This window comes from Lissotriton helveticus, assembly GCF_964261635.1.
Source record: "Lissotriton helveticus chromosome 1_1 unlocalized genomic scaffold, aLisHel1.1 SUPER_1_unloc_2, whole genome shotgun sequence".
Classification (NCBI taxonomy): domain Eukaryota; kingdom Metazoa; phylum Chordata; class Amphibia; order Caudata; family Salamandridae; genus Lissotriton; species Lissotriton helveticus.
This window is the reverse complement of record NW_027611659.1, coordinates 1-13,045: the sequence shown is the minus strand read 5'-3', so window position 1 is coordinate 13,045 and position 13,045 is coordinate 1. Positions and strand designations below refer to the sequence as shown.

The following is a 13,045-nucleotide window of genomic DNA, read 5'->3' as shown; positions in this document are numbered from 1 at the left end:
GGTGACTGTAAAAACCTGGGTTTTTAAATGTCACAGAGGTGTAGACACTCACAGTCCATGACAGGGTCTTATATGGGAAACAAGCATTGGCGCCTGCAAAGGAACAGACATGACATTCAGGAGTGAATTTAAATGAGGACTTGTATTTCATTCAATGTGAGAAATGTAGACACAGCTGCTGCAATGAGGCTGAGCAGCGTTTCTAATGTTCCTGTTCCTGGGGGTAATTCTTTATATTTTACAGGGCCATGAATCCTCAAACCATAGCTGCCAAGGTTTCAGATTGCTATGTGACTTGCGGCGGGCAAAATCAAGTAATAAGGATTAGGGAAACAGATAAATATCAGAAATTACCCCTATTTCAGCAACAAGAAACTCTAACAAGGTCTTAAAACTGCAGCAAAGCAGCAGAAATGGAAGGAAGGGCACTAACCGGAGACAGCAGCATGACTGCAGCTCCCCTTGACAGAGACATTTTCCCCCTGAAATAAAACCAAACACATAAGTCCATGGAAAAAGCAAAATATCAGAAATTACTATGCCCTTTAAAACAGTAATAAACTTTGGAAAGACGTTCAAGCTTCTACATAGCCCCTGAATTGCAAACTTACTAACCTACAGCCCCTTTCAAAGATGAATGTTACTGGAAGGGGGCCTGCTACAAAAGGCATATGTTTTAAAACTCACTATTCACAGGGGAGAGGGTCAAAGAAATTATACAACTCCACCACCCCGAACCCCCTAAGTCAAAGTATACACACAAGAAGGGGTGGAGAGATTAGAGTACACGTGTAACAACACGAGACAGAAAAAAGAAATCTGTTTTGAAAACTGCCCTCACCCACACACAAAAGTGTGTGACATGCTTCATCATCGGGTCTGCTTACAAAACGCCCTGGTGTAGCCACACTCAGGGCGGAGCATAAGGGAAGGGGAAAAACTAATAATGTTTTGAGAACCTAGTCTTCTCTTCTAACACGACCCATCCTCATTCTTTTTAATCCTGGTTGTGGAACCTATAAATAAAGGTTTCATTGGTATCCACAAACCAGTTTTAAAGCGCTTTCCCATTAACTGCACTTTGTCTTATCACCATTCCCAGTCACAGGGTGATACTCACTGTTCTATCACTCGGTTTGTTACATTTGTGTTGTGTCTTGTCATTTCTCAATATTTTATTATTTTTTCTCCTTCCCTTATGCTCCGCCCTGAGTGTGGCTACACCAGAGCGTTTTGTAAGCATATGTTTTAAAACTTCATGGGATATAAATTGCACACAGATGATCAATCATGGTAGTTAAGAAATCATTTTAGAAGCATTAAATGTGAACTGTAACTCGTCGAAGCATGTTTTTTTTTTTTTAAGGGACCACTTCTCCTTTTTCCGTCTTCATACTGCTTTTCAAAAAAGGTTTTTGTTTTGGCGTTTATAAAAACAGAAGAGTTCAGGTCTTACAAGCAATATTCTGCTTAGGCCGCATGTGGAGAGCAAGGCACGTGCACACTCCAGTGCGGATGACAGCGCTAGGTCAGGTGTAACATGAAAACGAAGTACAGAACTCCCATGATCGCTTTTAGGTGACCTCAAGACGCCACAATGTACTAAAGAAACAGCCCATGGAAAATAAAATGCAATAGTTTTGACAAAAACGCAGTCATGTAGCTAAGAACCGGAGTATGTGCAAAACATGAGAGGTTCGGTATTAAATACACTCGTATCACTGCTAAACAATTCCCAAGCAGGCCTCTGCAACAGGTTATGAAATAATTGCATAACATTATGATGTGAATGCAGAGCCCGCACACTGCCCAGATGAACAGAAGGGCCCTGCACACATTTGTTTTCATAAGTTGCTGTCACGGAGAGCTACTACATAAATACTGACCACGTGAGCTGTGCTGAATTAATTTCGCTAGAAGAAACCAAGAGAAACCCGTTTACTAAATAGATTAATTCAGTCTAAAAACAAAGCTACATTGGCACAACTTAGCTGAATAGCTTAGACAATTGTGACAAATGAGGCCTCTGTCTTTACAACAATGGAATAAGCACTGAATGCCCATGCTCTTCCAGAACAAGGGCTGTCTGTCCCCTGTCAACACTCAGCATTTCTGTAAGGAACAGGTTACGTTTCAGCCCCACACTAGTCTTCATGGATCTCTAGGACCAAACACTCTGGTCCCATGATCGGGGTCGATCAGCAGCCCTAGTTTTGTTGTTTTTGTTTGAAGTGCTCACCCCATGTCTGCTAAAGGTGGGTTTATGAGAGAGAGTTTAGTGTTCACTCACCAGCCGCCTACAGGTGCTGCTGGAGAGGGTGTAGAATAGGGTGGGTTTATGAGAGAGAGTTTAGTGTTCTCTCGCCAGCCGCCTGCAGGTGCTGCGGAAGAGAGTCTAGAATAGGGTGGGTTTGCAGGTATGAAGAGGGACGGCTGACCTTTTCCATGGAGCGGCGCTGTTAGCAGATACATGTACACACTCTTGCTAGCAGTACTAACAGTGGCACACAGGGCTTAGCATCACCATCACCGTCCCTTTGTAAAGCGTACATGTTTCTATTACTTTCATGTTTTACATCTCAAACCTTGATTTCCAAACCTGTGCTGAATATACTCAGCCAGCAGCCCATCTGGACGTGGGAGGAGGGGGCCTGATCCAGTCACTTATTGCAATTGGGAGGATGATTAAGTGGCGATAAACAGGTTTGACATTGAAACCCATTGTCTTTGAGTCTCTGAACCCTTCCCTTTAAGATTTCACTAACCAACAGTGTTACATCAGGCCCCTCACACCTCTCCGATGAGGAACACCCTAGACCAGTGGTCTTAAAATGTTTTAATGCCACACCCCAAACCCCACAGCGATCGTCGGGCTCCCCTCAGAATTTTTGAAAATTATTCTATCCAATTAACAATGTTTATATATGTCTAGATTCATTTAAACATTGCAGTTAAGTACTGTTTTAAGAATGCATTCAAATACATGATTGCCAAACATGCTATTCTGGTCAGGCAGGCTTTAATATAGCCTTATGGTGCGCTGACGAAGGCCTGCGTCTCAGGCCTGTAACCAGTTCAGGGCCCTTAACAACCGGTATATCCCATGGCAGAAGGGCTATAAGGGTATTAGAACATTGCACCCACTAAGGGTAGAATGTTCTAAATTAAAAAGAGAAAACATGAAGACAAACATCGGATGTTGGACCTCCGTACTTATACCAGCCATTACAAGCCCGGAGCTGCTTCAATGGAGCTCCCGACATTCCAATGTACTAATAACGGGTACAAGTACCGACAGTGAGTTTATTTGAAGTGGAGTCCCGTCCCTTTTGACACATACTCCTAGCTAGGATATAAACAACAAAACATGTTCGTGATGGCCCATTGGAGAGCAGCTTACTGCCGCTCATTATTTTCAGCTTAAAACAAAGCACCATTATCAGCATAATGCTTCTTTTGATCAGAGCCTGGCGCCCCACCTGGGATCATCTCAGGCCCCCTACAAGAGCCCACCCTCAGTTTGAGGCCCCCTGCCCAAGACATACATTTCAAGCATTCTCAGATCCTAAAAAAAAATCACATAAGAGCTGACAGAATGTGAGTGAATGAATCAATCAAGATTTATTTACGAATTAATTAATATTTCACGAAATTGATACAGCAATAGCACAGAAGAACAAGTAAACAACTGTAATACATTTTAACATCAACTAAGCAATTCATAAACACTGGTAGGAAACAAGGAACTGGTGGATCAAAAGGATAAGATACATCCAACTTCAAAAACAGATTGCACGTTTGATTAAACATTCGAAGATACAAAAACTGACTAAAAAGATTCTATGGTTAATCACAGCGCTAGTTAAATCAAACCTGCGGAAATATGTTCCCAGCAGCATCCTCCAACTTATGGGTAATAGAAATTCTTAAGATAATGAAGTCACTATTTGACCTAAAACTCTATAGTTTGTTTGTGTCATACTGTTGGCCAATTACTACAGAATGTCCAAATCATGTAAGGTTAGGAGGAATGCTAGATTCTCACACTAGTGTTCTTAAAAAAATAATTTTCATTTAAAGGGCTTTAATACAGTGAAAATGTATCTCAATACATAACTGTTGACAAATTGCCACTTTGTTATGATATTATCCATCCCCTCGGACTCAGCAACAAGGTGTTTCAGAAATGTATGACCTTTTTATTCTGTACACTGCAGTAAAAGCTAGGGACAGCTGTCTTGTTCATCAACCAAACTACCTTTTAAATTAGTTTGAGCATCCCCAGTGCTCTCCACCTAGATTGAGAAGCCAGTTCTCAGTGAACACCCACATGTCATACAGGACAGGTAGCCAAGTGGATAGGGAGTCATCTTTCTATACTTGAATATCATTGGTTCGCAAAGCCTTCCATACCAAAAGTGCCATGGTGGAGGGAAGTCTGGCTCTGTGGATGTGCCATGCTCTTTCTAGCATTTTACGGTAACTAAAGGTTTCATTTCCAAGTTCTGAAAGTGACCTCGTCCTAGTCTACCGGACATTGATCTAGTGTGCTAGCTCTATAGGCTTATCGGCTAGCCCCTGTTTTAAATAGAACCAGGGGCAGAAGAAGGTTTATGCAATCAAAAGAACAAAATACAATCAATTTCATATCACCATTTTTTGTGTCAATTGTTTTGGTTCTCTTAAATTTCCAAATGACTCAGCCTCACTAGTATTTATATTCAATTGTATGAATATTTAGATATGGTGTCCTGGCTTTAGAAGTACTGGAGTGAATATGTGCAGAAAATGAGGACATTTTAACACAATTCCATACACAGATTTGAGCTGGATAAACTGTGTGATGACAGCGATCCTTGTGCCAATCATCCACACTCGAGCTCATCAGGTAACAAAGACAATCATCAGTACAGACTACGTACTTCTCCCTATCTTGGCTCAGTCCAGGAGGGCTTTCAGTTCCATTATAGTCAATTATACATTTAAAGTTAAGCTTCCATAGGACTATGGAATTATTATTCCCTAGAGGAACCCACAGAATTCTCTTTTACAAGTTACATACAACAACAGCTCAAGCAGGTGCTGCTCAGTAACACCAGCGGAGGGCTCCATAGATTGCTTTTGCTTGAACTTTAGCACCGTATGTTTTTACAGGGGCTTTGAGGAACAGCCTTCCTTCCATACTAAGAAAAAGCTTAAAACACTCGGTTAGTCCTGGACACAGGAAGACCGACATTCTGGATATGATTGTGGCATAAAGATTTAAACAAAAAGCCAACCCTTAAATAACTGTAGCTTTATAACTGTTCACCCTTCGAAGGTGCTCACAGCTTTCTGAGAAACTCTTTGTACTCGACTCCTTTATTCCACGTCCATCACAGGCACCGTTGTTCTAGATATAACACAATCTAACACCCAGTATATAAAGTTGCACTAAATAAAAACCTTAAAAAAAGTCTCTTTGGAATATGACAAATCTATGTCTACATCCCTCTTGTAGCAGAATACATACAGGTACTGAAAATGTTATGGCATTTTTATGGATTATTAACAAGGGTAGTGCCAGGACACAGACACATTTTTAGCTTTCCATAGAAATGATACATTGGTTGGACAAAAATGACTGAATTAAAAGAAGTGCATCCCAGGTCTTTGTATCACAAGTAGCACTTCTCTCTCCATCAACACAGGAGAGCTAGTCCAATCTCAAAGAAACCTTGTCAGTCATGTGAACACCGAAGGCAGAGCCATTCTGAGAACAGTCACACTGTCGAGAGAGGACCCCTTTCTAATGCCACCTCTGCCAGACTCCCTGCTGACAGCAGTCACGCTGTCGAGACAGGACCCCCTTATAATGCCACCTGTGCCAGACTCCTGCTGACAGCAGTCACACTGTCGAGACAGGACCCCCTTCTAATGCCACCTCTAACAGACTCCCTGCTGACAGCAGTCACACTGACAAGACAGGACCCTCTTCTAACGCCACCTCTGCCAGACTCCCTGCTGACAGCAGTCACACCTTCGAGACAGGACGCCCTTCTAATGCTACCTGTGCCAGACTCCCTGCTGACAGCAGTCACACTGTCGAGACGTGAACCCCTTCTAATGCCACCTGTGCCAGACTCCATGCTGACAGCAGTCACACTGTCGAGACAGGACCCCCTTCTAGTGCCACCTGTGCCAGACTCCATGCTGACAGCACAAATTATCTTAAGTTTAGGGGCGTAATATCATTTTTTTACAATCAGCAGTAAAATGCCAAAATCCAAATCATTTTTTTATTCTATTACATATCTTAAAAACATGCCTTTCTTTTTAATATGTAAAACTTGGTCATTATTGTGTACATTTTATAGCATCGTGATTGGTTCTACCTTTATATTATTTTTATACAATCAATCTTTTTTTTCATTTCTTTTGTGGAACAATCATGTCAAAATCGAGCTCCATTAGCCATCAAAAAATCATCGTCCAAGAATGTAAAATGGTGATTTTGCTTAACTATCACACAGTTAGTGTCAACTATCAGTGACTTTTGTAAATGATTCCTCATTCTCCTGAAGAGAAGCTGCGTGCTCTCCCTGGCTATCACACAGCTGCAGCTCCGCGACCTTCATTATTGATCCTGCACTCTTTTGAAGTGTGCTCAGCCTGGCAATCACACAGCTGCAGCTCCGCGACCTTCATTATTGATCCTGCACTCTTCTGAAGTGTCCTCGGCCTGGCTATCACACAGCTGCAGCTCTGAGACCTTCATTATTGATCCTGCACTCTTCTGAAGTGTGCTCGGCCTGGCTATCACACAGCTGCAGCTCTGCGACCTTCATTATTGATCCTGCACTTTTCTGAATTGTTGTCAGCCTGCCTATCAAACAGCAGCAGATGTGTGACCTTCATTATTGATCCTGCACTCTTCTTAAGTGTACTCGGCCTGGCTGTCACACAGTTGAAGCTCTGTGACCTTCATTATTGATCCTGCACTTTTCTGAAGTGTGCTCGGCCTGGCTATCACACAGTTGAAGCTCTGTGACCTTCGTTATTGATCCTGCACTCTTCTTAAGTGTGCTCGGCCTGGCTATCACACAGCTTGAGCTCTGTGACCTTCATTATTGATCCTGCAGTCTTCTGAAGTATGCTCCACCTGGATATCACACAGCTGCAGCTCTGTGACCTTCATTATTGAGCCTGCATTCTTCTGAGGTGAAGTCCTCAACCTGGCTGTCACACAGTTGAAGCTCTGTGACCTTCATTATTGATCCTGCACTCTTCTGAAGTGTGCTCGTCCTGGCTATCACACAGCTGGAGCTCTGCGACCTTCATTATTGAGCCTGCACTCTTCTGAAGTGAAGTACTCGGCCTGGCTATCACTCAGCTGCAGCTCTGCAACCTTCATTATTGATCCTGCTCTCTTCTGAAGTGTGCTAGGCCTTGCTATCACACAGCTGCAGCTCTGCGACCTTCATTATTGATCCTGCACTTTTCTGAAGTGTACTCGGCCTGGCTGTCACACAGTTGAAGCTCTGTGACCTTCATTACTGATCCTGCACTCTTCTGAAGTGTGCTCGGCCTGGCTATCACTCAGCTGGAGCTCTGCGACTTTCATTATTGATCCTGCACTCTTCTGAAGTGTGCTCGGCCTGGCTATCACACAGTTGAAGCTCTGTGACCTTCATTATTGATCCTGCACTCTTCTGAAGTGTGCTCGGCCTGGCTGTCACACAGTTGTAGCTCTGTGACCTTCATTATTGATCCTGCACTGTTCTGAAGAGAGGCTGACGTCTTTGTAGCTTTGAAAGTTGACAAAAGATCTTCACACATTTACTGCAATGACATGGCTTTTCCCGTGTGTGTTCGCTGATCAGTACTTAATATTGAATATTCATAAAACCTACTTCAACATTCACTGCACTTGAATGATTCCTGTGCGTGTTTTCTGATGCCGTTTTGGACCTGATATATATATATGAACAAGTTATTGTAAAAAGTTCCGACAAGGGAGGAAATACAGTGTTATGGGCTAAATCAGATTATATCGTTGAAGCAAACAGGCAACTTGGTGATGTTTTGTGCTACACTAGGTGTACTAAATTTATGATGTTAAAAAGTCATGAAAATACGAGAAAAACATCAATCTCTGGTTTAGAAATGGTTTACTTACTAAAGAGGAAACTAAGTTCCTAAGTGTTTCACATCCCATCACTCCTTTGTTTTATCTTTTGCCCAAAATTCATAAATGCACCGTTCCTGTCCCAGGTCGTCCTATCATTTCAGCTCTAGGCAGTATGAATGAGAACATCTCTAAATATGTTGATTTTTTTCTGCAATCCCACATGTTTTCTCTCCCCTCATTTTTGAAATACACTACAGATTTTTTGGTCAAAGTTAGTCACATCACTTGGTGTCCTGATTTCTGTTTTCTGGTGATGTATATAGAGGCACTTTATACCAGTATCAACCACGAGCAGGGCCTTGAGGCAGTCGAATATTTTTTGAACAGCAGAGAGGTTTCAGGAATCACAACCTTATGCTCGTGGAAATGATACGGTTATGCCTGTTCAATAACTATTTCCAATTCGGGAAGGAATTCTTTCATCAGGAACGCGGGGTGGCCATGGGTTCATGCTTCTCCCCCAGCTACTCCTGCCTCCACGTTGGCTGGTGGGAGAGGCATGTTCTCGGGGTCACTCACGCACATTGGCTCCCTCATTTGGTGCATTACTGGCGCTTTATAGATGACATTTTCATCATATGGCGAGGTACCAAAGACCAGGCTGCGGCATTTGTTAGAGATATCAATGTCAATGACAGGAATCTGAAGTTTACGGCCAGTATTACATCTGATACGGCTGAATTCTTGGTTGTCCAGCTTTACATTGACCAAAACACCATACAGACTAAACTCCATAGAAAAAGCACTGCGGGCAATTCCATCTTGCATGCTCGCAGTGCTCACCCACTCCATACTATCAACAGCATACCTCTGGGTGAATTCATCAGAATTAAAAGAATTTGCAGTAGCCCTGACAGCTTAGAACATTGTTTAACGGAATCTAGTATTAGATTTCTTAGCCGGGGTTACAGTAGAGCCATTCTCGATCAGGCATTGGCCAAAGTGCGTACTCGTTCGCGAGAGGACCTCCTTACTCCTAAAAATAAGGAGATGAGGGATCCTACTGAGCAGGGCCCTGTTCGGTTTATTACCACTTTTTGTTCTCAGATATCTAAGATCAGTAACATCATTCGATCTGAGTGGCCTATTGTACTAACCGACGTCATTCTAGCACCATTCCTTCCTAAATTACCAGCCATTACGTTTAGGAGGGCCCCGTCTATGAAAGACGCATTAGATAGAACCCAACCAGAATTGCCATCCAAAACTAACTGGTTAAAGAAATCTGGTTTTTTCAGATGTACGTCGTGTCGTGCTTGTACATTTGCGGAGAATGGAACCCATTATACTTCGGCTTTTAATGACAGGTTGATCCCCATAAAAGAACATCTGACATGTCGCAGTGAATACGTAGTATACCAACTTACCTGCACATGTTCTCTATCATATATTGGGAGCACTAAACTCCCTGCACATCAGCGTATTCTGCAACATATCCTAGCTATTGTTAACTCGGATATGAATTACCCGGTGGCTCGCCACTTCAAAGCAGTACACGACAAAAAATTAAAAGATTTAAAGTATACTTTGTTGTGTTCCGTGGCCAACCCAAGCAGAGGTGGGGATCGTGAAAAATTACTGCGTCAAAAAGAGGCATTTTTCATTTTGTTACTCGACACCCGGGCCCCCAATGGGCTTAATGCTTTTGATGAATTACACCATTTTCTATGAATTTTATATATCCTTCATTTGACCTTACATTGTACAGTTAAAATTCTGTTTTCTTGGGCATTGTTTCATGAGTTCTAATGAATTTGTTTGCTGTATTTTGCACATTATTATGGGTGGTTTTCATAATAGCTCTTCCGTAGTCAGTACCAAGTTTTTCATTGTGTCACGCAATAAATTTTAAAGCATTTGCACTTTAGCACGAAGGCACTTCTTTTCTTCACTCTATTGATGTGGCATGTATGACAAGGGAAGATTATGAATTGGTTCTAGCAAGAGTATAATCAACACCTTTGGACTGAAGTCAAATAGACCATTATGAATGCACTGGCAATGAACTGTTCCCACAGATTGATTTTTTATCATCTTTGATTTTTTATCATTTTTGATGTTTCAGGTGTGATATTCATGTTCTGTTTGGTACTTTACTGTTATATTCCTTAGGTAAATGTGTTGAGATCACAATTGGTTTTGATGCTTCATTGTTATTCGCTACACTGATTTATACCAATTCTAGTTACAATTTTTTGCGCACTATGCAGTGATTTTGTATCCCCCTGTCTCCATTTATGTAAATACACATTTTGAGTGAAATGACCACTTTAATGGTGAATTGTATATCTATTTACTGTTATAGTCCTTAGGTAAATGTGTTGAGATCACAATTGGTTTTGATGCTTCATTGTTATTGGCTACACTGATTTATACCAATTCTAGTTACAATTTTTTGCGCACTATGCAGTGATTTTGTATCCCCCTGTCTCCATTTATGTAAATACACATTTTGAGTGAAATGACCACTTTAATGGTGAATTGTATATCTATTTGCTTTCTTGCTACCCTTGCGTCCTGTTTCTTTAGGCGCTTGGGCTTTTAATTTCAATTTAATGCACGTCCTACTCCTGACGCGTCATGTGATCAAGCTCCGTTCGCGGAGCGAAACGCGTCAGGGAGGGCACTGGCTCTTACACCTTATCTGCAATTAAAAATGGATTGCTGGAATTGACTTTCGCATTGTGGCTTTTGTTCGTGTTATAACACTTCTTGATTGCTAAAGAGGTCCGCGCCTGTTGTTTCCGCCACGTTTGGCGGTCAGGATTCAGCATTGAATATATATATATATATCCATTGTCACACTCCTTGCACTTGAATGGTTTTTACAGTGTGTATTCGCTGATATTTTCTTAATGTTGATGATTCACTAAAACTACTTCTAGATTCATGGCAATGATATGGTTTTTCCCTAGTGTGTGTTCTCTGATGCGGTTTCAGTTGTGATAATCGACTAAACCTCTTAAAACATTCTCTGCAATTATATGGTTTTTCTCCTGTGTTTGTTCTTTGATGGTGATTTCGGTCTGATAATCGACTAAAGCTCTTTAGACATTCACTGCACTTGAATGTTTTTTCCAGTGTGTGTTTTCTGATGAATCCTTAATGTTGAAGATTCACTAAAACTACTTTCACATTCACTGCACTTGATTGATTTTTCCCCTGTGTGAGTTCTCTGGTGCCGTTTTAGTCTTGATAAATATATAAAGCTCTTCCCACATTCATTGCACTTGAATGGGTTTTCCCCAGTGTGTGTTCTCTGATGCTGTTTTAGGTCTGACAATCGAATAAACCTCTTCTCACATTCACTGCACTGGTATTGATTTTCCCCGGTGTGTGTTTTCAGATGCTGTTTTAGGTGTGATGATTGACAAAAGCTCTTCACACATTCACTGCACTTAAATGGTTTTTCCCCTGTGTGTCTTCGCTGATGAATCCTTAATGTTGAAGATCGACTAAAACTACTTTCACATTCACTGCACTTGAATGATTTTTCCCCTGTGTGTATTTGCTGATGAATCCTTAATGTTGATGAATTACTAAAACTTCTTCCACATTCACTGCACTTAAATGGTTTTTCCCCTATGTGTGTTCTCTGATGAATCCTTAATGTTGCTGAATTACTAAAACTTCTTCCACATTCACTGCACTTAAATGGTTTTTCCCCTGTGTGTGTTCGCAGATGTTTTGTTAATGTTGATGAATCACTAAAACTTCTTCCACATTCACTGCACTGGAATGGTTTTTCTCCAGTGTGTGTTCGCTGATGCTGTTTTAGGTGTGATATTTGATTAAACCTCTTCACACATTCAGTGCAATTATATGGTTTTTCTCCAGTGTGTCTTCTCAGATGGTATTTTAGGTCTGATAATCGACTAAAGCTCTTCAAACATTCACTGCACTTGAATGGTGTTTCCCCTGTGTGTATTCGCTGATGAATCCTTAATGTTGAAGATTCACTAAAACTACTTTCACATTCACTGCACTGGAATCGTTTTCCCCCTGTGTGTGTTCTCTGATGCCGTTTTAGTCCTAATAAATATATAAAGCTCTGACCACATTCATTGCAATTGAATGGTTTTTCCCCTGTGTGTGTTCGCAGATGTCTCCTTAATGTTGATGATTCACTAAAACTTCTTCCACATTCACTGCACTGGAATGGTTTTTCCCCAGTGTGTATTCGCTGATGCTGTTTTAGGTGTGATAAATGATTAAACCTCTTCACACATTCAGTGCAATTATATGGTTTTTCTCCTGTGTGTGTTCTCAGATGGTATTTTAGGTCTGATAATTGACTAAAGCTCTTCAAACATTCACTGCACTTGAATGGTTTTTCCCCGGTGTGTGTTCTCTGATGCCGTTTTAGTCCTGATAAATATATAAAGCTCTTCCCACATTCATTGCAATTGAATGGTTTGTTCCCTGTGTGTGTTCTCAGATGTTTCCTTAATGTTGATGAATCACTAAAACTTCTTCCACATTCACTGCACTGGAATGGTTTTTCCCCAGTGTGTATTCGCTGATGCTGTTTTAGGTGTGATAATTGGTTAAACCTCTTCACACATTCAGTGCAATTATATGGTTTTTCTCCTGCGTGTGTTTGCTGATGTGTCTGGAGTCCTGATACCTGGCTAAAGCTCTGCATACATTCAGTGCAATTATATGGTTTTTCCTCTGTGTGTGTTCGTTGATGTCTTTTTAGGCCTGATAACTGAATAAAGCACTTTACACATTCAGTGCATTTGAATCGTTTTTTCCCTGTGTGTGTTTGCTGATGGGGTTTCAATATTGATGACAAACTAAAGCTCTCACTGCATGTGTCTGAGACTTCTCTCTTGGTTAGTGTCTCTGGCTCTGGTATATACTTGTTTACTT

At 41.3% G+C, this 13,045-nt stretch overlaps 1 protein-coding gene across 1 annotated transcript in view; it reads right to left on the bottom strand.

The window, feature by feature from the left end:
• The window catches only part of LOC144805728 (uncharacterized), a gene marked incomplete at its 5' end in the record, with an annotated part of 284,077 nt that extends 271,136 nt beyond the window's left edge, over positions 1 to 12,941 (bottom strand). The window contains 4 exon segments of the mRNA XM_078672222.1: positions 434 to 482; positions 8,690 to 8,980; positions 11,000 to 11,246; positions 11,248 to 12,941. Coding sequence (XP_078528348.1) covers positions 434 to 482; positions 8,690 to 8,980; positions 11,000 to 11,246; positions 11,248 to 12,941 — 2,281 coding nt within the window.
• Between the last annotated feature and the right edge of the window lie 104 nt (positions 12,942 to 13,045).